At 39.6% G+C, this 26,117-nt stretch overlaps 2 protein-coding genes and 1 long non-coding RNA gene across 6 annotated transcripts in view; 2 read left to right on the top strand and 1 right to left on the bottom strand.

Moving 5' to 3' along the window:
• hipk2 (homeodomain interacting protein kinase 2) overlaps window positions 1-23,099 on the top strand; it is a 122,725-nt gene extending 99,626 nt beyond the window's left edge. The window contains exons 7-16 of one of the 3 annotated variants that reach the window (XM_017684584.2): window positions 1,149-1,333; window positions 2,609-2,771; window positions 7,184-7,313; window positions 7,578-7,699; window positions 11,247-11,377; window positions 13,882-14,052; window positions 14,869-15,201; window positions 16,150-16,397; window positions 16,664-16,824; window positions 17,234-23,099. In XM_017684584.2, coding sequence (XP_017540073.1) covers window positions 1,149-1,333; window positions 2,609-2,771; window positions 7,184-7,313; window positions 7,578-7,699; window positions 11,247-11,377; window positions 13,882-14,052; window positions 14,869-15,201; window positions 16,150-16,397; window positions 16,664-16,824; window positions 17,234-17,698 — 2,109 coding nt within the window. In that variant the 3' untranslated portion in view covers window positions 17,699-23,099. Of the gene's footprint in view, window positions 1-1,148; window positions 1,334-2,608; window positions 2,772-7,090; window positions 7,314-7,577; window positions 7,700-11,246; window positions 11,378-13,881; window positions 14,053-14,868; window positions 15,202-16,149; window positions 16,398-16,663; window positions 16,825-17,233 lie in introns of all 3 variants that reach the window. The other 2 variants (XM_017684500.2, XM_017684424.2) reach the window with 2 other exon arrangements.
• LOC119263697 lies at window positions 1,247-26,094 on the bottom strand. Its single transcript, XR_005130470.1, has 3 exons — window positions 25,605-26,094; window positions 25,317-25,508; window positions 1,247-1,351 (listed from the first exon to the last, which is right to left on the bottom strand). It is a non-coding gene; the product is annotated as an uncharacterized LOC119263697 (long non-coding RNA).
• The window catches only part of si:ch211-1e14.1 (UPF0606 protein KIAA1549), a 65,247-nt gene continuing 64,625 nt past the window's right edge, over window positions 25,496-26,117 (top strand). The window contains exon 1 of one of the 2 annotated variants that reach the window (XM_017684703.2): window positions 25,496-25,642. The gene's annotated coding sequence lies outside the window, so the exon portion shown is untranslated. The remainder of the gene's footprint in view (window positions 25,643-26,117) is intronic. The other variant, XM_037540006.1, reaches the window with a different exon arrangement.

Genomic DNA, 26,117 nt, shown 5'->3' with positions numbered 1-26,117 from the left:
AAAATAGATATTGTGGTATCTATCATGCATCATGAAATTGTATTATTGTCATTTTGCCCACTGCTAGCGTATTGGAAGGTATATTTGTAAACACAAAATGCTGCAGAACAATTGCTGCATAGTAATTTGTCTGTATTGTGCAGCTCTAGTCCATTTCCGCCTGGAATCTTACTGATTCACGCTCAGAGTGGCTCAGCCAAAAAAAAAAATCTTCTCCAGTGCATGATAAACTCTGTTCCAAAAGTTCCTCATTGTCAATGACTAATGATGTGGTCCAGGCACGGCATGACCTGCATGTCAGTGAAAATATCATGCAATGTTTTTAATTAATAAAATTACGTATCTGGTTTATTTTTTGTTTATTTTGACCTCTTTAGACTGATTGCGATCTCGGCTCTGGCGCCAGGATAATTCCCAAGTGCCTCTGTGAGAAGTTGTTAATAGGAATGCAAATATTTGGGAATGCCAGAATGGAGCAAGGTTACCACTATTTTTAGTGAGACATAGTGACCTCTTGATGATGTATCAATCAGGCTGTCCGGTTTAAGCACTGCTAGATATGTGTGTTTTACTCTCATGGGTCAAATTCTTGTACCTCTTTGAAGAATGGAAATGACCTAGAGAATGTGCTCAGTAAATGCAATCATTCAAACCCACAAGTACTTGAAATATTTATATATTTGTCTCTTTAAGAAAGTGCATTCTTTCTTTACTATCCATGATAAAGTTATTTGTACCTTGCATAGAGAAGGAATGTTCAGGGAGAAGGTATTTCAGACTGCAGAAACAAAAGCGACTCAAGAATTTGAGACCAGTAATCTAGGAATTCATCTTTTACTAGAAAATGCAGTTCATCTAAGAGTCAGAGTCAGTTCATCTGAAAAAAAAGCTGACTGTGAACCAGGGGGTGACTATTGCTTAAACAAAAGTCTATTAAGATTATTATTTTTATTAGTAAAAACCTAAAAATTGTTGCTTTTTTTTAACATGTCCCTTATATATAAAATGTAAGTGATTACTGCATTAATTACATTATTAAATAACATGAGTAGATTAAAAGGCAGATAGAATAACTGCTTTGTGCCTCAGCATAAAAAGGTTAAGAGCTCTGAGTGATGAACCTGCTTTTCTCTCTGTCTCATGTGCAGGTGAATGTGACTACAGACCTGGAGGGCAGTGACATGTTGGCGGAGAAGGCAGACCGGAGGGAGTTTATCGACCTGCTGACCAAGATGCTGACCATCGACGCAGATAAGAGGATCACGCCCATCGAGACGCTCAACCATCCCTTTGTTACTATGGCACACCTGCTGGACTTTCCCCATAGCTCACAGTGAGTCTGAGACTAGACCTGTCACACATAGTCACAGAATGAGATTAGAATGTTAGGAATAGCATAGAAGAAACAAGATTGTTTTTTATTAGCCTATAAGATGCTATTTACAAGGAATGTGTCTTGGCAGTTACTCACACTGGCACAAAAACATGATCTAAACATAAAATAAAAACAAAGGAAAAACAGTGAAGTCAATGAAGAATGAAGATTTACAGTGTTTTAAAAGAAACAATATGTACAGATTGAGCAGTACTAAGTACTGAGAACAGTGCTGTGAATGCAGTGTACAGGTAGGCCTGAGTGATAAACCAATAATAATAATTACTGAAATAGGCTTAAGCCAACTGACGATAGTATCGTGAATCATCAATAGATTGTTTCTATCACAGTTGCCAATCAAGTTTGATGCTTATTTATACTGATACACTTATTTATTTATTTATTTGTATCACAGTTGAGCTTGTTAAACAGATGACTTGCTGTTACCTCCCACGCACTGAATGCATTCCTTATGAGATGTGGACGAGGGCTTAAATGGTTTAGACGCTGTGGTTACATCACAGTTCATAAAACTAAAAAATACTGCATCTATTATTGTTATTTGTAGCATAATAATAATAGGCTACAATAACGGTAAAAGAAAGCTACAGTGACCGTACTCAGTAGACTGACTTCATGCTAAGCTTTAAAGGTTTTAATTTTTTTTTACAAGAAAAACCCATAGCTTAAATTACCAGACTATATCAGGAGCTACCAAACAATAGCATGACCAAAGGTAGCTAACCGGTTTCTGAGCAGAAACTCAGCTTATCGGCTTATTGTCATGTTTATTTTTTAGGAGGATTCTCCTGTGCTATTACCACAAGTTTTGTTTTGTTTTTGTTTTTTTTTGTGGAAAGTGCCTCTCCTCGTCACTCAGCACAATGCCAGCCAACATTAGCTGATTTAACAGAATCACCTCCTCTTCCTCTGTCTATGTTGAGCTGTCTAATGACATTGTGTAAGTTTGAAAAGATGAGGTGGCACTTCTGTTTTGGAGGAAGCACATGCTAGACTTCACACTCGCAGACAGCGACTGAGAGGGAATTGGCCACAACAAAAAAAAAAATGGAGAATAATGGAGAGCCAAAGTCTGTGAGTGTAAGGAAGAAGTCTCACAACAAGAGGAAATGGTGTTAGTTTTCTCAAATCAGATGTAACAAACAATATGGAAAAGTATGTAGGCCTATGCACAGGTTTATTAGAACACTAACACAGTTATCCCTTCTACAGCGTTAAATCCTGCTTCCAGAATATGGAGATTTGTAAGCGCCGGGTGAACATGTACGACACAGTCAACCAGAGCAAAACTCCGTTCATCACACACGTGGCCCCCAGCACTTCCACCAACCTCACCATGACATTCAACAACCAACTGAACACTGTGCACAGCCAGGTCAGTGTCTACACTCACACACACACACACACACACACACTCATATTCTCATACAGTCACATCCTTTTGTGTTCCCCTTCAGTCTTGTAGCGCACATTATTGGATCACATGCATTGACTCATTTGCAGTGGAGCAATGCAGAGTAATCAGTATTGAACTGAGCACTGACAATGATCACGTTACTTGCCAAGTCCTCCTGTGCCAGCATCTGAGCTCCACAGCATCATGCAGGGCTGATGTGTGCGTGTCCAGTCCTGCGGCCCTCTGGCACAATGTGCTGATTAAATACATGACAGCATATACTTCCTGCTTGGTTTGGGTTTTTTTTGTTGTTTTTGGGGGTTTTTTTCTCAGCTCTATGGCTTTGTGCATTACACAGCCTGTTTTTCTACCTCCTCCTCATTTCCTTCCCTGCCAGTCTTGAGTGCTTCATCAGGGTGTTTCCTTAAACTGCTGACTTAAGAGCAGCACACAGTCACGTAACATCTGCTTTTTACATTCTTAGATCTGTCTAAATGACGCCAGCTTGCTATGTCACTCTTTTTCTCTCTCTATCTCAATCTGTTTCTCTCTTATTCTCTCACTTTCCCTTTGTTCTTCTGTTTATCCCCTCTGTCTTTCTGTGTCGCTCTCTTTCTCCCACTCACTCTTTTCTCTTTACAAGTCCCTTTTCTATTTTTCTTTTTCCTTCCTTATCATTCTCTTTCTATGTTTTTCTTGCTCTCTCTCTATTGCTCTCCCCCCATTTGTGTCTCTCTGTGTCTCTCTCCCTCTCTGTTGCCATTTATCGCTCTCCTGATCTCTAACTCACTCTCTCTCGTTCCCTCTGTTTCTGTCTCTCGTTGTTTTGATCTGTCTGTTACTGTCTCTTCTTTCTCTCTCTTTCTGTTGCTCTATCTCTCTTTCTTGCTCTTTGTCGCTGTCTCTCACTTTCTTTCTTACTTTCTCTCCTGCTCTGTTACTCTCTCCTTCTCTCATGCTTTCTCTCTATTACTGTCTTTTTTCTCTATCTCTCTTTATCTTTCTTGCTTTCTCTCCCTGTCTCTCTGTTACTCTCTCTCTTTCTCTCATGCTTTCTCTCTATTAGTCTCTTTTTTCTCTATCTCTCTTGCTTTCTCTCCCTGTCTCTCTCTATTTATTCATTCTGTTTTCTTTCTTTCTCTCTCTTTCTCTTTGGTACTTTCTCTCTCTCTCTCTTTGGTACTTTCTCTCTCTCTCTCTCTCTCTCTCTCTCTCTCTCTCTCTCTCTCTCTCTCTCTCTCCATTCTGTAAATAGCAGCTTTATGGTTCTAATCAATAGCGCTCTGTTACAGTGCTCAGTTTCCCTCATAAGCATGCCATAAAACAGTTGCTGTGTTGAGTTGTTGACTCAGTACAGTAAATGTACCTGTTGGAGGTCTTATGCTGCATGTGTGTGTGATTGCAAGCAGGCCCGGGCCTTGTTTCATGTTGTATTAGTGGGCTGCAGACTGAAGTGTTTATTTTGTTTGATGAATGCCACAGTGGCATATTGATTAACTCTCTCCCCTGGTGCTCGTCGGCCGCACTAAACAGAGAAAATGAAAAATGAAAAGTGCCGCTATGAATTTTTCCCCATGCAGGCTCTAATGAAAAGCCTGTAATTACTAGCAGTAGCATGAAATGAAACAGTATTGCCTCAGTAGCAGATGAAAGTAAATAAGGCTATTCTCCATTAAAATGCTTGGGTTTGGAGCAGGAAATGTTTATCAAGGACGTTTAGATTGTCCCTTGTTTCATATTGGCTTGTTTCCTTCTTTGTGCTACACGTGAATTCACAGCAGTACTCAAAACATCTGTGTACTCTCCATTTCTCCTGAAATTAAGGGTATTTTGGGAGGTTTTGGCCCTTTTTTACTATAGCAACAGCCTTTACTCTTTTGAGAAGGCTTTACACTAAATGTTGCAACATTGCTGTGAAGATTTGATTGCATTCAGTCACAAGAGCATTAGAGAGGTTAGGATGTTGGATGATTAGTCATTTCATTGGGATTGAATGTTGCTCCATCTCTTCAGAGAACGCAGTTCCACTGCTTCACAGCTCAATGGTGGGGGCTTTATACTCCTCTAGCTGACGCTTGGCATTGGACATGGTGATTTTAGGCTTATGTGCACCTGCTCCAGATTATTCTATTCTACTGACAGTTCTTTTCTATGGAGATTAAAGAAGCCGTGCATGTGCAGTTTAACCCCTGTACATGGGGTGCACTTTAAAATAGCTGAATTCACCAGTTATGAGGGGTGCCCTGACAGTTCTGGACAGATAGGGCCGGATGTACTAAGGAGCGCATTCTAAAAGTCACTGAGTGTAACTGGCTTTAGTTTGTTGTGGATTCACCTGTTGTATAAATGACATCAGCTGTACTCTGGTTAATTTGAATTGCAGAGGCCATTTCAACTAGCTGTAGACAGAGAAAAACAAAGAGAAAGAAAAAATTCTCTTTTTCTGTTCTCTAGAAGAGCTGGAAGTCTCTGCTGCTAAAATACGAGCAGCTTGGGAATCACTGTGGACAAAATAACCACAATTAAAACTTTGAATAAGATCTTTGAAACAAAAAAATTAGGGACACCATGCACACTGTATTTCATGGGACAGTCCTGAAAACTGAAGGTTTATCTCTCATCCCAAAAACATGTCTTGATTTCTAAGATCAAGAGAAACTTTTTTGTTCAGTTTTAATTTAAAACTGGCCAACAAAATATTTTATACATATTTACATACATATACATTTACAAATACACATGGATTTCCTATAATGACTCACATCACATACTCACTCACTCACTTAAAAAAACAGTGCTGTTATTGAGGAAGCAAAACTGGTTGGGGGCAAAAAGGAGAAATATACATGGGTGTTTTGGTTTATATCGCAAAAGTGCTCTAAACATTTTGGCCATTTTCACAGAATTGATAAATACACTCTGCATATTTCTTTTCTTTCGAGAAGAGCTGATGCTCAACCCAAAGTGAAATGCATATTCATGAAGGCGCACTAAAACCAGCAGCTCAGAGGCAACCTCGTGTACACGTGCAAAAAGCCTCCTGCGCACATGTTGATAAATCAGCCGGGAGGGCTTTTGCACGCAAAATACATTAGCGCCACCTCAAATATTTAATAAATCTAGCCCATAGTGTATCTTGCCAGTTGCTGTGGAATGACCTGTAATGTCAGCTTGCACTTTTTTCTTAATGATTGCAGCCTCTGAATCTACTTTGTTTATTTCTGAGAGTGCATATTTCTGCATCTAGCGGTCTCTTCTTTATGTCACTGTGTTCAGCCTTCGAGTCCAGCTGTAACAGCCTCAGTGATGAAAATAACAAAGTAATAGGTGAATGGCTTTTTAACCAGGTAGCAGTCAGATGGAATAAAGTGCTCTGGAGGAGGTTGAAGAGCAGGCTGAGGCTTTTGAATGGTTTGGTGTCATCTCTCGCCACACAGACGTGTGTAGGGGGATATTTAATTGCAGAGAGAAATTATTATCTGCTGCTAATGAGACTGAGCAAATTCAATGAGCTGGAGTAGCACAGCACAGAGGTAAACTGTAACATGAGAGCATTGATTGATGCACTCTTTGGCTGAGTCAATAAGCCATTTCATACAACATGCAGATGCCCTTTCACTGCCTATGCATTTCAGCAACAACAATAAAAATAGTATCTGTGTTGGTTTGTAACTGGTTATTAGATTGCATGCTGCCAGAATATTTCAGCTGTTTCTGTTTATTTGGTTCAGTTTAATGTCATTAAGTTTAGTTTAAGCAAAGAGTAGCAGCATGAATATTTTAACAGCTTTAAAAATAAACTAAAAGATTAAATGTAAATGTTTTTTTTCTCAGTACATTTTTAAGATCGCTGTCAGATGATCAAATAGTATAATCAGCGTATTTAATTCCTTTGATCTTAGCTTTTAGTAAGATGGCACAAGTTTATTTTTTCAATGTCAGTGAGTTGCATAAAAAATGCATTGCTAATGTATTAACACTATTCTTGTCAGAATAATTCAAGTGAAAGACAGCAGTAGTGTTGATATTATTCCTATGCAACCACTTAACACATATGAACTAAGTAAATTTAAAGCACCATTTTGCAGTACATCAGCTAAAAGCATCTTACTGTATGTGACCCACTGATGACAATGTGAAAACATTATAATCAATGTGTTATCATTTATGATTTTTTAGTTTTGTCCTACCTCCTTTATTGTGGCTCCACCCCATCCCCCTCCACACCCACTCCTCATGCTTTTGTTTGTTTGTTTTTTGTTTGTTTGTTTGTTTTTTGACTCCATCGGTTCCTTTAGGCCACCAACCTGGCTCCCTCCTCCACCAGTGCCACCCTTTCCCTTGCCAATCCTGATGTCTCCATACTAAACTACCAATCTACACTCTACCAGCCCTCAGCAGCCCCTATGGCTGCCGTGGCCCCCAGGACCATGCCCCTGCAGCCCGGCGGACCTCAGCTCTGTGCCACCCGCCCTGACCCCTTCCAGCAGGCCCTCATCGTTTGCCCACCTGCCTTCCAAGGTGAGACTGACAATTCTGCAATTCGATAAACAGATCTTTGATAGATATTTATTTGATCTGACCTTAATCTTGTTTCAGGTCTAGACTGAATGAGGAGTAATAATAATAGAGAAATTATTATAATAATAATTTCTGTTCAATTTTTACTTTTTTACTGAAAGACATTTTGCTATACATTCAATTTGGATCAAATAATTATTTGTATGTAATATATGTGCGTTTGTATAATTATGCATATATGTATGTTTTATATCGTCTCCTCAGGGCTGCAGGCGTCCCCTTCCAAACACAGTGGCTACTCAGTGCGGATGGAGAATGCTGTTCCCATAGTGACACAGGCCCCCGGTGCACAGCCCCTGCAGATCCAGCCCGGCCTTCTCACACAGGTACAAACACTGGCTCCATTGCCATGGCAATAAAGAACACGTTTTCCAACTAATTATACCCCTCGGACTCTCCCCAAATTCACAATTACAGCCAAATTTGGCTCCGGCAAAGAGCAATTAGCATGACCTACTTTGTTTGAATGATACACGTATAATTCACTGTCCTCTGACAAAGTGTCTCTCATTCTGCTCATATATTACAGCTATATGGTATGCATGTAACTAGAGGTGTTACTCTTAGCTCCCTTCACTGTGCTGGGCTTTTGCTCTTGTTGGCGACTGCCTTCACTGTGTGTTTCCTCCCCTGGAGTGAAAGGCAGTCACGGTCTGATGAGCATGATGGAGGCTGGCTCTTAGAGAGATGTATGAATGCTGAGGGGCTTTTCACCCTCAGGGGCCATAAGGCAGGACCTGCACCGGACTGATGATGTTTGTTTTGAACAACTTGGTGATGGAGTTTAAGACTTTCCAAGCAATTACAAATAGCCCTTAATTCTTTGCATTATTGAATGGAGAGTGTTTGCCGTACTAAGTGGGTGTACTCATTTCTCGTGCAGATTTTCTTGACAGACAAAAGTTTTAATATGTTTATTTCAAAGTGCGTTTTTTCTTAATTGTATGTACCAAAAGCAGTCATAATATTTTTTTTGTATTACCGTTATTTTGCTCTGTCCTTTTATTTATTCTTATACTTTTTATTTAATGTGTCCTTGGTTGTGACATTGCAACCATGATAAATTTAAAGCATGCTGATGTTGCAGTATCACTTCTCTACATGGACTGTACAGACGAGTGGGTGAACGTTTTGAAACAGTGTTCGTGTCGTAGCTCAAAACCTTTTTTTATAATAAGTGGCCTTTAAAACTGGATATATACCCCTTTAGGGTAAAGGAATGACATCCTAATGAACCCGATTTTGTATATAAGAAAAGCTGCTGTGTGTTCTTTTGCTTGAAGCGTAGGTGTCCTTGTCTCTCTGGGTGAGAGTGGAGAGGCAGAGGGTTGTTCCAGAAGGCCCCAGTCTGCCTAGGCCTTTATCTGGATCAGGAATGCAGAAAATGTGGGAACAATTGGGGAGGGAGCACTAGCGCATTCAGAGCCTCTGGGGGTGACAAAGGGCTTTCACCCAGTGAGGGAGCCAGGGTGGCGGCATCAGGGGGCCGGACAGAAGATGGTTCTGCTTGGAAAAGAGCCCTTATCTGGGTTACCGTCCCAGGGCACACAGGATGATTACACAACTCAGGCCAGAACAGGAGACAGGAGTGACTCAAAGTGGCAGGAATGAAGGCAAAGAGCTACAGGGACATGCTGTATTGAAATATTTGTGTCAGTGTGGTTCTGAAGGAAAGCATTCACTGTGTAATGAGCATAAAGTCTTAAAAGGGGGGGTTGACTGTGCACCTATATAGGTCAACAGAGTTTTGAGCTTTTTACATCAGACAAAACAATACAAAGTGCTGACTTGTGGTGTTCTAGGAAAACAGCAGCTGACCAACTGAGAACAAACCTGTTCCAGTTGTTTATGTAGTTTTTTGTATTTTTCAGCTTGCACAATCATATTCCGTCTATGTTTATTGCTATTGTAGCACTGTCTTAGTATTGTTTAGGGATAAATTGCAGCCTGGAATTGTTAAACTCCTCTAATGACTGTCCTCCACTCCTCTCTCTAATCACAATATTTGTTTGACAAAACAGTTTTGAGTATCAGCAACAACAAACAAAGATGAAGGTGACTGTAAATATGCAGGCAATTAGGACTTCCAGCAAGACCTTAAGAAATATTCCAGTAACAGAAGCCATATACCACAGAAGACATGCTAGTGCTTTGCACTCATAGCCAAACATAACTGAGCGTTTCTCTTTTCCTAAGGCCCCTGTTTGGTCTGTCTCTGAGCTTGAACATAATAGCCCCCTGGCGTTTGTGGTTAGGCCCCCTTTGTGTGAGCCAAGTGCTGCAGCCCATACTGATGGCACCGTAAAATAGATGTGCAAATGGTATTAAAGGAACAATTCATTAGTTGTACATTAAACTGCTAATCAATAGAGCTGCATTAAACCATTAGGGCTGCAGACACTCCTCTGCTAGCTACGTCTCTGGGCAAATTACGTCTGGCACTCCCTACACTCCACGCCAGCCATACAAAGCAGCTCCTCACAAAGCTGCTGAACGGGGGGCCCCTGAATTTAATTAAATTCTGAACTGATTTGGAAAATGTCTAACACATCAGCACACGGCCTGGAAGATGCTACATATCTTTATTAAGGCAGAGTCTTATCTTTTTTAGAGACACGAGTCAAGGCCATGCTAGTTTTTTTTTTTTTAAGGTTTATTATGAACCTTTAAGATGTCGGTGCCAAGAAAAGGGGGGAAAAAACTGAATTAAAATGAGAGCAACAAAAGCTTCTTGTTATTCCACAGTGGCTTCTTGTCCCCTTTTCTTTGCTTATACAAAGTTGTTCAATTTTTGTCTGAGTAATCTTCTTTCTGAGCAATGCACAAATCAGTTTTGTGGCGAGTGGCAATATATAAATGCTTGTCTGATTTACTCTCTGTTTTATTTATGAACATAGTGTTGAACATAATGTCATAAGGATTTAGTGAAAAAAGCATGTTTCTAGTGCTCACTGAGAGTAACGTGTCCAAAGAGGCGGTTTGACCCGTTTGGTCACTCTTTGGCATAATCTGGCACACTTGCCAGCGGTCACAGCTGCAAATAGCTTCATCCTTTTCTCCTTTTTCTATATCTGCGGGTGTGTTAACTGGCCTGTTTAGCTGGAGAGTGTGTCTGTGCTGTGTTCTAGGGGGTGGTCCTTCTTAGGTTTTTAGTAAAGACAACAGTTATATATAGAACTATGCCAACTCAAAACTATTTGAGTGTTTAAAGGGCCCATGTCACAGTAGAGCAATTTTGCCTCACTGTTTAGACATGAGAGTTTGATGTAGTATGTAAATATTGTTAAAGTTTCAAAACATACACTCCACAATCCATACAGTCCCTAAATGGATACTAATCTGCAAAACACCCTATTTAGAATTCCGTATTTTTATGGTCACAAAAGCAACCATATATATATATATATATATATATATATATATATATATATATATATATATATATATATATATATATATAGGGAGTGTTTCCTTATTAATAAGGCATAATAGAGGGCAGCCAATCAGAGCTAGAGAGCTAAGATGGATACATATATCATTCTTATAAGTGCCGCAACATAAACTGCCAGTTTAATTTGAGGAGATACAGAAAGTTTGGAAAGTAGTCAAATAAGAATTATGGCTGGTACATAAAACCACAGCATGGCTATAATTGAGAAAATTACAACAAAATAAAGCCAGTTATTTGCATGATTTAATGGTTCTGCTGTAAATTAATCTATTGTATATGGGTCTGTAAAGACTCTTTCATTGCAACCTAACTTGCAACACATGGGGATCAAAAAAACACTGCTATATAGAACCCTGACTGCCAAAAGGGGTACCCTTCAACCTATGAAAGCAACATCTCTCCTCTCTCACTCTCTCTTGCAGCAGGCCTGGCCCTCTGGTACCCAACAGATCCTGCTGCCTCCTGCATGGCAACAGCTCACACACACCTCTGTACAGCACGCCGCCGTCATCCCGGAGTCCATGAGCAGCTCTCAGCCTCTTACCAACTGGAGGTAAAACCTGTTCTGTCTACTCACTGTTGGACAATAACCTACTGTACCTCATATTCTAGTGACCTATTATAGCATTCACCATTTAAGTACATGAAGTGAAATGTGTGCCTTGGTCATATTTTGCTGACAGTGTAGACAGTTTAGCTATAAATAAAGTAACTGAAAGGTTAACTTTCCTTTGGCTTGTCTCTTCCCCAGTGACTAACATGTATTAATAAACTCTTAACAGTAACCTACAAACTTCATACTTGTTGTATGAAATTAATTTCATTATGCCACATGCCACTCACGTGGTTCTTTTTTTAGTGTACGCATCTCTGAACACGTACAATGAGAAGAGCATTTTGAAGGGCATGTTGATGCTTATCTGCACCTTTAAAGGCTGACTTATCATGTGAAACTAAATATTTCTTACATTGTTGAGCTAAAAGAGTTGTTATATGTAAATACTGGTGAAGTTTCAAAACATGCAATTCACTCCTCAGTCCAAAAAGCCCATAAATGAAAATAACAAAACAAAAACAGCCAATTTTGAGTTGTTTTTGTGGAACAAATTTGTTGTAAATACCAAAGTATTTACATTTATCCACCTGTTCAGCTTATAGCTGTTAAGTCCTCCACTTATTCATGTTACAGTTATAAGGATTACTTTATCCCACACTTCAGGTCATTTACACAGATCAATCTAAAAGGCCTACCAACAAAGACAGCCTGTCTAATTCTGAGGGATAAAAAGTGGTTGGAAAATGTTCAAGTAAAATGAACTATGGTCTGTTTTTGGTATATATAAACACACACACGGCATAAGTGGACTTCAGGGGAAAACATGCAAGAAAGGTGTTGGATATGGGCTCTTTAAAACTCAGAGGTTAAATGTTACATTGCATAATTTGATATTGATGAATTAGCAAGTTTAACAAGCCAGGATGTTATACACTCAACTGAACTTAAAAAAGCCTACCAACTTCGTTTCCTTTTGCATTATGTATCCAAGAGGAAGTACAGTTTTATTTTAAATCTAGTCGTCACAAGCACATCATATTGCATTCAGTACTCATAGAGTATTCATGTAGAATTTTGTATTAGGATTTGTTCAAGTTCCTGAGTGGTTCCCAGGGCAGGGTAGGTCACTGAGTGAACTATAAGGGGAAGGTTTAAAGCTTGCTGATGTTGCTGCGTGGGCAGCAGTGCCCTGTGTTGGCCCATGCTTGGGCTGCCATGGGTTTGCTGATGTGCAGAGAACAGGAGCTCTAAGCCTTCAGCCCAGCCCTCAGGGCTCCATTGTCCTCAGCAGCCCGGCTGCAGAAGTGTCGCACTTCCACTGCAGAGTCAGACATCTCTCCGCTGAGAGCTATCTTTCTGCTGTCATTCTGCTCTCTCTGCTACAGAGACTGCTGCCTTCTACTGGCCAAACAGCATGTAACATTTTGTCTTGTCTATTGACTTTGCGTGTGGCGCATTGGTAGAATACCTGCATATTTTAATATTTTCCCTGCTCTAATACACCTGATCCAGCTAATCAGCTAATTAAAAACCCCTTTCTGTGTTTTAAAGGGTTTGCTAGAACAGGAAAAACACAAAAATATACAGGTTTATGTAGGGTCCTGCAGTTCTTTGTTGATTTTTGAATAATTTTTTAACACAAAAGGCCCATTAAGAGTTACACTACCTTTTTCAGTAACTGTTTCTAATAAAGGGCCATTAAGTACTTTAAGTAAGGATAAAAACAGAAAACATTTTAAATAAAAAATTACAGAGAAAAACAACTAAATATAATATTGGATAGTTCAGTATTTAGTGTGTCCACTCTATGCCTTCATTACAGCTTCCATTCTGATTGGCTTTCAGTTTGTTCAAAGTATGACATCTTTCCACATCTCCAAAGTTGCATTTTGCATCTGATGATCTAAGTAATTCCAAACACATTCAATGATGTTGAGATCATCAACATGAGTGCTTTGTTTGTTTGACTTGCAAGTGTTTCTTATTGTTTTGTCTATTTCCTTTTCTCAGTAATGGCTTCTTAACAGCTACACATCCTTTCACACCCATAGCAGTGTTTTTTATCACAATGACAGGATGGACAGAAACACCTTAGTCCTTTTTAGCTATGAAGCAAGGGTGGAGTTTGGTTGTCTGCTAACTCTCAAAGCTTTAAGTACTGTTTATCAGATGGTGACACTTTTCTACTGGTCTTGCACTTTTTTATGGAGTCCCATTTTCTCTATATCTTTTTATCATTTTTGAGACTCCAGTTTTGAAGACTTGTTTTTTTCACTTGCAGGTGGATTGTCTTATACCTCATCTACTCAGAAATACCTCTAGAAAAATAAATGAACTGTTTTGGCTGGAAATGAAAAAAGTCACATGTGCTTCCTGACTTTTCCCACAGTATTGCATATTTGACTGAAAGACTAACCAGGTTTATTTTGAGGAACACAATATTGCACACTTTGCATGTGGTTGTACATGCTGAACATGTGAATGTTGCTATAATTTTGCAGGAATTCCCATGGCAGCCATTACAATCCCATCATGCAGCAGCCAGCCTTGCTCGCTGGTCATGTGGCTCTGCCCTCGCAGCAGCCTCTGAATGTGGGTGTGGCTCATGTTATGAGGCAGCCATCAAATAATAACTCCTCGAAAAAGAATAAGCAGCACCAGATGAACAGCAGGTTAGTGAGACACTGATATTTATTCATTTGTTTAATGGTTCAATGATTTTTTCATACGTTTTGTCATTCAGACATTAACATGCATTCAAGAGAAACATATACTATAAACTGTTCATCAGGGTACAAACAATGTAAATGTACGATCAAAGGTACAACAGTGGTTTTAAGGTACAATTGTGTATTTTAATGTATTAATTATTGTTAAGAATTCTTAATTATTATTTTTCATGTGATACACTTGTACCTTTTCATGAACTAATGTTTTAAAAAGTATAATTTCAATAGATTATGGTACAGTTACGTTTCCTGACCCTTGTGGGTACCACCCCATTGACAAGTGGCGTACTGCCCCAGTGACAGTTTCATACCTTTATTTCTGAGAGTATATGCCAAAAGTATGGAACTAAGCTGTTAGTTAAAAAAATAATTTCATCAAAAAATAATTTACTGTTAAGTTGTTTTGCCAACAAACAGCACAAATCTATTGACATTCCAAAAATTCTATTGGTTTGCAAAGAAGTCTGGTAAAGCCTTCACAGTCTGCTAGTAATGATCTCTTATGTTGACCAGTTTTTAGTCGTAATTTGACACACCTTCTGGAGAATCATCAGGAGCAAATCGAATTATGAATCAGCTTGTTGTACACTATTGCTGCATCTAGCCATGTTTTTATGTTATAAATTTAAAATATTACTGTCCTGTAACAATACAGTTTTAATGTTCGTTTTAAAAAGCTACTATTGCCTTCAGAGGTAAGGCCTGTAATGTATCTTGTGATAGTTTAGAGGAGTTTGTGACCATGTCTTCCTCTTTTAGGAACGTGTCGGCGTATGAGGTGTCCTCCTCACAGTCCGTGCTGTCCCCTCAACGCTCCAAGCGTGTGAAGGAGAACACTCCACCACGCTGTGCTGTGCTCCAGAATGGCCCGTCTACTGCCTGTGGCCCACCCCAAGTCTGCGGAGGAGGAGGGTGGGGAGAAGAGCAGCAGGCCTCCAGCACCACACGAGACCACCACATACAACACACCCAACACAACCCCCCACGCCAGACCATTGTCATCCCAGACACCCCAAGCCCGGCTGTCAGCATCATTACCATCAGCAGCGATACAGACGAGGAGGATGAGCACAAGCAGCCCACCAACACCAGGTCAGCAGAGCAGGAAATGCACTATGAAAACGTCAGCTCAGCCCAACAGGGAAAACATACAAGTGAAATACTTGAAAATGTCTTACAGGGCTCTCAGAAGTAGAGTTATACTTCAGAAAAGGCAGAGGGGCTGTTTTAGGATGCATAAAATCCAGGCTGTTACTGAAAATGGTCTTAACTGGGGATTCACTGTGACAGCATAGTTTATTTTATGCTGTGTATAGAACCTCCATCTTCATCTGCAAAACTGACACATAGACTTGAAGAAAAGCTGTGCTGATAGGGTTACTCACTGTATCAAGAGTCTATTTTTGATGCTTTTGCATCAGTAATTTGAACCTATAGATCGATACTAATTTGCTCATACATCTGTGTATTCATATCCATTTTTAAATTTAGGTGATGCGTCTACCTACATAAGGGTAATTCCAACGATTTAGGATATAAAGATTTAAGAAACAGTCATTAGGTTTGGTTTGATTTGAAGTGAAATGCGCTGTTCTGACAAGTCAATTCTCAGTGGTGGTGAATAGGAACCAGATATTTCTAGATATACCAGCGTTCAATAGCTTAATGCCTCTAAGAGCTCTCTCAGACAGTTATTACATGAAATGGTCACATATATGCTGCCTGATGTCTGCAACATTATTTTACATTATTTTATTGTTATTATTTTTATTTTAAAAAGTCTGATTGTATGTGGAGGTTCCCTGGTAAATTAAGACAGTAAATACAATTTCTGTAATAAATGTCTGTATACAATGAAGCATTTCACATCAAGCCTCTTTAAATGACTTTTTTTTATTACTCAACAGTTGATGAGAATTTCTGTAATTTGCAATATTTTGGAGAAATGTCTGCGATATTGTGATGCATAGTGATATGTAAAACCCTAACATGTATCATGATGAACGTACCATTGATTGCATTGCTCTCACCCTTCCACAGCACATCATCTAAGCAGCGGAAGAACGTCATCAGCTGTGTGACGGTCCATGACTCCCCAGACTCTGACTCCAGCAATAACAGCCCCTATGCTGTGGAGGCCCGGCGCAGTGGCCCCAATGCCAACAACTACGACTCTAAGGGTGCAGCGCTGGATGACTACAGCAATGGCAACCCCCGTACCATCATTATCCCCCCTCTGAAAAGCCAGACTAGCGAGAGCCTGAATGAGTGCGATCGCCTCCTTCCTGGTGAGATAGCAAAAGACTCAATAAGCATGCAATTAAAGATGCAGGACAGCAGCCATTTAACAAACATTAAATTCACTGCTGTATAATTCACTGCTTTCTGAGGTATATGCTGTTATCAGACATTTATGAGATCAAGGCACATGAATGAAGTCTGTTAGATCTTTAGTCATACATGTAACAATATGCAGATAGTTTCCAGTCCATTGTATTTGTGTATTATTCACATCACCAGATGTCTCTGACAAATACGCCTTTGATCATTATAGATGCCATGAACCACCAGAATTCTGCCTATAAGTTTAAGTCCTCCAATGGAGGGTTGTCTGGCAACAATCATTCATCAGGAGGCATTCCTGGAGGTGGGGTTTATCGGCAGCAGCGTACTGGGCCACACCCCTTCCAACAGCAGCCACTCAATCTCAGCCAGGTGAGCAGAGTAGTTCAGAAGTGGTGTATATCAATAATACAATTACTGATCCCTAGTGCACTTTAAAAAAAACAAATCTTAGTTCAATCCAAGGACGGTTTATACACACAGATTTTTTGGCTAATATGTTGCAACTCCTTTGACAGCTCTGTTATTTAAACAAGTTAGTGTCCATCGCCAAATTCTCAGAAGGTACTGATTCTTTGAGATGATTGGCAACCTAGAATTTTTTACCTAAATTGGGTTGACTTAATGAACATGAAGTTTTCAATTTGCAGTTATATTATCTTTGAAAATACTATTTTTTTAGATCGGGACTTTTTATCAGCCAATTTTAAATGTCTGAGAATGGGACTAGGGATACAGAACTTGATTATGTAAATGTGTAAGTGTAAACTATATGTTTCAGGCTCAGCAGCACATGGCAGTAGAGAGGAATGGAGGTCACAGGAGGCAGCAGGCCTACATCACCCCCACCATGGCCGCCCAGGCTCCCTACTCCTTCCACCACAACAGTCCCTCTCACAGCACCAACGTTCACCCCCACCTTGCCGCCACGCACTTGTCAGGCCAACCCCACCTTTACACTTACACAGCCCCTGCTGCCCTGGGCTCCACTGGTACTGTGGCACATTTGGTGGCATCACAGGGTTCGGCCCGCCACGCTGTCCAGCATGCCAGCTACCCACCGGGCATCGTCCACCAGGTGCCCGTCAGCATGGGCCACCGTGTGCTGCCCTCGCCAACACTGCACCACAGCCAGTACCAGGCCCAGTTTGCCCACCAAACATACATCAGCGCTTCACCCGCCTCCACTGTCTACACTGGATATCCTCTGAGCCCCACCAAGATGAACCAGTACCCTTACCTCTAGAGCCGAAAACACTGGAGCCTAGCCTACCGCTGCTTACCATTCTACTCCTCCACTAGAGACAGAGAGACATGCTCAAGCCTAACTGCTCCCAACTCTTCCCCCTGTCCCTGACATGCTTAAACTTGAAGACGATTAAGATGCTGATGGAGAAGAAGAAAAAGAAGAAGAGTAGTGTTGGAGGTAATATAATGGAGGGGTAAAGTTTTAAAGGAGCTTTCTTTATATCTGAGTTTATTTTTCCTCTCAAAAGGGCCAGTTCAATTTCTTGTTTGTCATTTGGGTTTTTAATTTCTTTCAACATGGAAATTGAAGACATTTTTTTCTTTTTACATTATCAATTTCTTTTTCAACAAGGTCACATCTGTTGGCATTTTTGGGAGAGATGGAGAGTTTCTTTCATTAAACCAAGATTTTGTTTGGTTTTCAGATTTTTTTAAAGGCATTCACTGACTGTTGAGCTGGGGTCACATTGTGGATGAGAACTTTGTATAAAGGTGAAATACGGATATCTGCTGCTCTACAAAGAAAAAAATAATGATGGCCTTGAACTGTCTTAAACGTTTCCAAATCACATATGGCGAGGGGTAGGCACATACCCCGCCGTCCTCTCCTGACAACAACTGGAGCAATCTTCTGGAAATATGACAAAAAAAGACAAAAAACTTTCTAATGTATTTATAGACTTTTCTCTGTTTGTGTTCGCATTTAGACAAGAAAATATGTTTTGTCATACAGTAGGACATTTAGCTAGGCCCCCTTTTTAGAATGTAGCAGGCTGCACCCATTTATTTTATGAAGAAACTTTCTGATACCAATAGATTTTTTCCTCCTCTTTAAATGTGATTGCACAAAGTGGTTGTAATAACAAGCATGTACAACATAAAAGTCTGTGTGTGCGTGTGTGCTGCCGTCGGCCATGTGCGTGGTACACCTTCCTCTGCACCTTTGTGCGATGTATACTCCACGGTCTTAGGTTTATCATTGTTCCCTCGTAGTGCCTTACAGATATTACGACAGTTTACTTGGCTGGAAACCCTCTAGAACCAACAGAAACTAGCTTGAGAGTTGGCTCCTAGGTTGAACATCTTTTGTCTGAAGTGTTTTGTTTTTGACTTCCAGGTGTGAGCGTAGTCCTAAATGTTATTTATAGCTATATTATTATACACAAAAACCATCTCGTACAGCAGTGCTTCTTGTTTAGCGTGCATGAGGTTATTTGACATATTAGATGAAGACACTTGCCTGGGGTAATGAACCAAAGTTGTCATTCAGTAAAGATTAGTAACATTTGTTACTATAATATATATATAGTGTGTTTACTGTGTATCATAGCTGTGTGACTTAGAAACCTCGATACCCATCCAGTGGCACTGACTTTAGGCTGTGTTTGTTTTTGTCATAAAAGGGAATTCACATGTATATTGACGGAAAAACCGAAGCATTACACATAATTTGTTTGACATCTGTGCTATGAGGTCTGAGTAGTCAGAAAACCAAGTTTGAGGACAAAGATCTGAATATCATCTGCTAAAAGGAATAGAACTCCAGATACAGCACACCAGGCGCTGAAGGGAGGTCAGAAGAGTTGTAGCGTCTGCAGAGAGAGTGGCCTTGATCGGCCCCAGTGAGCCTGGTGCAGAAAATGGTGTAGAAACAGTAAACCTGGGAGGGTGAGAGAGCGGGTCTAGGTAGGGTTAAGAGAGATTAAGGTGCTAAAAGATGGCACTGGATGGATTTGGATGGGAATTGTAGGATGGGGGAGAGAGCCTAAATTCCACATCTCAATGAGAATAGCATGTTGGCTTTGAGCACGTAGAACCTGGAGGAGGCTGCGCTACAGGAGGCACTGCATGAATGCACACCATACTCTGATCTAAGGCATCGTTCAGCAGGGTCAAGAAGATCCTTGATGGATTTTTAGTCTCATGTATGTTCCGAAGGCTGCGATTCTCTCAGCTGCCCTGCATGAACGGAAGCTAACCGCTAACGTGTACACCTGGAAGAGTTGTGCCGAAATATCGACGTTGTTTTTGTTGTTTCTCTTTGTCTTACTTAAGGAATCACTTGTGCTAGATATCACTTTGAGAGAAAGGGATTACTGATGTGTTGAAGAATTTGTGGGCCAATGTTTTTTTGGTTTTTTTTTTTGGTTTTTTTTGCTGCTTGAGTTAATGTTGACTTGTCTTTTAGCCAATGATTTGATTTACTTTTGTGGTTTTCATTTTGTCTATAAATAGAGGGCACATGCATGTGTTTTTTGGTGAATGCATCCAGTTCTCCCCACTCATGTCATGCCGTAGTACTTGCATTTGAAGTGGTTTTGTTTTGACATTGAGACTTTTTTCATTTTATGCTACAGATATATTGTCTTTTTTAGAGATTGCTGCAATAATTTTTCATGGGTGTTTATTAGTGGAAGTATTTTTATTATTCATTAAGCTCATTTTTATCTGTATCTGGTGGTTGATAAGTTATAGTAATCCTGAGTATTCTTAAGGGGGCATGTACCTGTGCAAAGGATGCTGAAAACAGTAGATGTTGTCAGTGTGCTAGACTGAGGTTCGACACCTCCTGCTTGAACATCATTAATAGCTTGTCAGTTTCTATGGTAGTTGGGATGCCCTTTGCTTTTGTAGATGTATTTGGTTGGTTACACCCACTGGCTCCAGCACAGTGAGAGGGAGAGGTTCCTCTGTTATCAAAACCACATAAAAAAGACATTCCATTCTAGAAGGAGCCATTTTGTCTCTCACTGCACTTTTTGTAATCTCCAGCCCTCACACGGACTGGCCTGTCTGACCAAACGGGGACTCATTTTATTTCTTCCCACCAAAGAAATTCAGCATGTTAACAATGCACAAAAAGTTGCCCCTTGCTGTAACTGAGAAGACTGGCATTAAAGTCAGTTCAGTAATAGAAATATACAACAGCACACATACTATACAGAAAGACATTCAGACATTCTTACACAGTATAAATTAACCCAGTCTTCAAAATGTGTGGTTTGTTTCAAGCTGGTCAGTGTTTTTTTATGTTTAAATCCCCTTGTCCTACATTTCATCTGATGTAGATGAAATAGATTTCTATATGGGAATAAGGCCCCTTATCCATCTTATTCAAAATATTGATTTTTTTTGTTGTTGAAGTTGTTCTTCAGCTTTATTGATGTTATGAAGTAAATATGGATACAGTTTAAAAACTAGGTAGTGCATAGTGACCTTTGGGCAGAATGAGATACCTTACAGTAAAACCTTTAATAAAATGGTCACTAGTGCAAAAATGAATGTATAATGTGAGACTAAAACATCTGATATATCATGATTACAACTATTACTTCATCTTTTCACTGTTACTCTGTATATTTTTCCTCAAAAGGAATGCAATAAGTCTCGCGAGAACAAACAGGCTTATCAAGATAATGTTTTTTTCAAAATAACTTAAATTAGTGTTTATTTTCTTAGCATTTACTCTCGTTTGGCTTGTCACATCAGAACTTCATGAAATCAGTCATAAAGCCCTATTAACCCTACAAAGTGATAACTTGCTTTTGTGATGTACAAGTTGTACTGTTTTGATGCAATGTGTGTCTTTTTGAGAAATGTAAGCAGAAATGTAGATCCAGTGACCTTATAATTACCAAAATGTGCTATGCCTGAGATGTTAGCATCTTTTATATATGTACAAACAAAAAAATCTTTTTAATTCTAATTTTATCTCCTCCTGACAGGTTCATTTTCATGTCAAAACACTGCCTTCCAAGCTATCAGCTCAAAGCTTTAAGCAATGGTCAAAATGGAAATCTTCTTGTATTGGTCATTTACTAAGGCTTGGTGGTACAACCTTAGTTTTATTTAAGTTTCTCAAAACAGTATCCAGTTTAATGTCAGACAAAATTGACCCCAATATGAAAAACATTCCCAGTGCCAGTTGGCCTCTTAGGTATTTACTTGAAGCATTTTTAGAACCTGACAAAACAAGGTTGTCTAGTGTATGACCCTTAATAATGCAATCAGTACAGGAGGCTTCGTAAAGCACACACTGCTAAACAAAATTGGAGCTGACCAGTGTCACAGTGACAGCACTTCCACAGTCTTTAAGCTCTTTTGTTAAGTGTTTGTGTTTTAAAGTGGTTTCTCGTCAGGGCGCGGGCTGAAATGAAATAATCATGGGTTTAGTCATCGATCTGTGCATGTGCAAATGTGCTAAGAGGCCAAATATTACAAAATGGCCATTTTATTCTTATGACATTTTAGAACCAAAAAATAAGCAATGACCTTTAACCTCAAGGTGGAGGTCTCAGTCTACAGTCATTTTTAACTGTATCTTCTTCAGATTCTCTGTCAGGTAAGCTGGTCATGGACTAAAACCTGACTCACCAGCCCGAAAAGCGCTTTGTATTTGTTATGACTTCAGTTTACATGGTGATTTACAGTAAAGTGTACTACTATCTACAGTATAAACTATTCTCCATGTACAGATAACAACACGAAACAGACGGACTTGGTCATACAGGAATTACAGTTTGTCACACAACACAAATCACCAGTGTAATCTGTTATGTAGCTGTGACGCACTGTAGCCATTTCTGCCGCCATCTGTGACATGAACATTTTTTTCTACTTGCACAGCAACAAACGTTCACAATAAAATGTAAACTAAATATTTTTCTATAATGTCTCAAGACCTAAGAAAGCATCAGACCCTGACCCTGATTTTGCTGTATGGTTTCTCAATGGTGTATCTCATTAGTTGTTGTCAAAGCTATTGTGTGCTGCAGTATTTCCAAGTATACTTCTTTGTTAATGTCTTTTTTTATCATTTAGCTTTCTTTATTGGGGATTTGAAGAAGTGTGATGTCTCATTATTTCAATCTGTTAACGTAGCGCTATGTGTACCCTATACCTTAGACTAATATTATTAAGTATGTTATGAGAATGGATATTTTACTGGCTTTATAGAATGTTAAAATGAATATAATAATAAGAAGAATGATTTAACTCCTAAAAGTTGAGTACTTGCTACTAAGCGCTTGTGTTACCATTAAGATGTTGTGTGCTTCTCTTAATTTTCGTTGTAGAAAAATTGAGTGAATTTATTATTAGGCTTCGACAACTAATGATAGCAGTGTAAATTTACGGAGGATTTTAACAAACATCTGGGTTATAGAAGAATATAGTTATTTTAATTGTTCTATTTACTAACTGTAGGGTGAGAAGGGGCTCGCATTGTGGTGAACTATGTTATAGCTTGTTATTCACTGTTACTTTTGATCATTTTTTCGGTCTCCGAGGTGAATCGAGTTATTAATGAGAATTTGTATGCTCACATATGCATATTGTATATGTGTAGAAATGTAATCACACTTTGTCTTGGATTTACATTAAACTGTTAAGTCACGGCATTCGTCTCAGTTTCATAATGCTTTCTTTTATGTTATTTATTATGTTTTTATGTTATGTTATTACACAGGGCATATTACGTGTTATTGCACAGGGCGGAGTGCACTTTAGTACTAGAACACAATATTCCAGTGTGTGTTACATGTCCCATAAACACACAAGACAATTTATAGCATGTATGTATAGGACCAAAGGTTTGAGAGCACTTGCTGGAAACATTATTTCTGAGGAGATATAAGATACAGATATAAGATAATTCACTTCAGTAAGGAAGAGGTCAAAAAATAAGTGAAAAAGAAAAGGAGACAGGAGAAATGGAAATCCTAGTAACAACTGTAAAAGACCATAAAAATGGTCACCATCAGATAAACAGTACATTAATCTTTGAAGAACATGAGAAAATCAAGCTGCACTCTTGTTTCAGGTCTAAAAATCCATCTTTCTACGGTGAGGTAATTCCAACAGTATGGGTCTGAAAGGATGTGCTGTTACTGAGAAAAGCACACACACACACACCTCCCTCAGGGTCACATGAAGGTGCTGGAGCCCATCCCAGCCATCATCGGGCAGAAGGCAGGATACATCCTGGACAGGTTGCCAGCCCATTGCAGGGCAGACAGACACACCTAGGGGCAATCTAGCATGTCCAATTGGCCTAACTGCATGTCTTTGGACTGTGGGGGGAAACCCACACAGACACAGGGAGAACATGCAAACTCCATACAGAAAGGACCCTGGCCTTCCAGCCAGGGAATTGAACCCAGGCCCTTCTTGCTGTGAGGCACCAGCGCTAGCCACCGCACCACCGTTCAGCCTTTTCTCAGCCTGAGAAAAGCAAATATGCAAAAAAGAATCAAACAAAGAAGCTGCTGATGTTCTTAGATTAATGGACTGACCAACCAAATGAAGGGGGACTTTTTCACAGTGCTGTATCTCCATACACATACAACACAAAATGAGCATCAAAGGAATCATGATCAAGAAAGTTATCTCTAAATCTTGGATTTTTCTAAACGGACGTGCTTTTGCCCTAAGCTTCACAAACATGCAGGAAATCACCTGAGATTTCTTCACAGCCTTCCTAAAGCACAGATGTAGAACATGCTTTGAATTATCCATTGTTCATTTCGTTCCATCCAAGCCTATGCGACTGAGTTCTGGAGAGACAAAGTCATTGGTTGACCTTCACTGCTGTTCTTTGGCAGATAGATATTTGAAATATATTCTGAGTCGTTATTTTGCCGAAAAACCAAGGACTGTGCAACTAGCATGAGTGAATGACATGAATTATGCTATAACAGCCATGCTAGTTGACCTGGTCCCTGGTAAGATGATCACCTTTGTGACATGCAAAGAAAGACCACTGCCTCCTTCATGCCTGACACATGACGCACATGCAGAACCCGTACATTTCAAATGTATTGTGCACAAAAAAGCAGTGGTTTCCACTGAACATTTGTTTTCCTACAAATTAATTCTCATATACTCATCCTTTCATTTGTCCATTAATTTGGTTAATTAATTTATTTATTCAGTTCCTTGCTTTTCCTCACCACAAGGGGGCAATGTGAGCCAACATATGTTCATTTAAATTCTTGCTTTCTTACTTTTTGTATTTGTATAAATGTCCAAAATGAAAGCAGGTTAAGAAAAAGAAATGTGTTACATATTTTTTTACTACTGTGTCTTTTGGTTGAATATTACAATATGTTCTCTTTTAGTTATACGTGTGCTCTAATTTGCCCTGCACATATAATTAATAAAGAGAGTCTGGTTTCATTCTTCTAGGTTTTTTTTTTTATGTGTCATATTTTGCTTGTGCATTTTATAATTTTCAAAAACATAGTAGCAGTAGTGGTCATAATAATAATAATAATAATAATAATAATAATAATAATAATAATGAGATGAACATTTATTCTCCATCAATCTGAAGAACCACTTGAGTATGAAATGGTTCTTAATAAAACTCATGGTTCTTAATAGACTGTTGCCTTTTTTAAAGAACCCTTGAAGAACCATCTTTTTCAAGTTTGTACGTCTCTTATCTTGAAGTGTCTCTTACGTGGGCTTTGTTTTTTCCATCAGTTAAACCCAAACTACAGCTTGTGTTGAAGAAATTTGTTATATTTTAGCCACAAACTGTACATATCACGGCCCTAGCTGCAGCACCATAACAGTTAGATTACAGCTGTATTTAAACGTTATTTGTGCTTTACCTGTTAAGGCCAAGCCAAAGTGTGCGTTGCCGTGGAAGCGCAGACGCCGCTGGGGGAGTCAACCAAACCCAGAGAATGATGGACAGATCTTCCAGCCAATAGCTGCGGAGCTCATCGGACTAAATCTCCACGTTAGGCCCGTGAAGGGGAGGAGGGAAGGATGCTCGGATAGAGAGAGCAGGAATCAGGCACCTATCCATAAAAAACAGCCCGTTATGTCCGGAGATCATGGAAAAACAGAAACTTTTGTTTAGACCCGCACCTGATCTGAGATTGAGTATGGATTACCTCGACTCATATGGACATCCAGTTAATCTCCGCTGAAGGTACGGGCTGTCGGTGAGCGTTAAGTAGCTAACTTAGCGGAGATTTCACAGAAGCATGTGTGGCAGATAGTAGAAATTTTCGTTTTGACCAAGCATTCGCTAGCGCAGATGATAATTAACTTAGCTAACCTGGGATAGCTTTATGTAGCTTGAATACGTACAGACGTTTCTGGTTGTCTGCTTGGCTATTTTCACCAGGATAAAGCTGCTAGCCAGCAGCATGTCATCACAAGATAACAACCGTTAACCGTTAACATTGCTGTCAGAGTCGGTTTGCTTCTTCTGAGAAGTAACTAACGTTAGCCCGGTGACGTTAACGTTGCCAGTAATGTATAGCTTGAATTCGTTACCGCTCGCTAGCGAACGTTACGACACAGCTACCATTCATGTTACCAGAAATACTGGTAGCTAACGCTGCCAAGAAAAGAGTGAGGTCCATAGCTAGCCGGCAGTTTTAGTCACATTGCTACTGCGG

Source organism: Pygocentrus nattereri, chromosome 7 (assembly GCF_015220715.1).
Source record: "Pygocentrus nattereri isolate fPygNat1 chromosome 7, fPygNat1.pri, whole genome shotgun sequence".
Lineage (NCBI taxonomy): Eukaryota > Metazoa > Chordata > Actinopteri > Characiformes > Serrasalmidae > Pygocentrus > Pygocentrus nattereri.
This window is presented reverse-complemented; position numbering and strand designations above follow the sequence as displayed.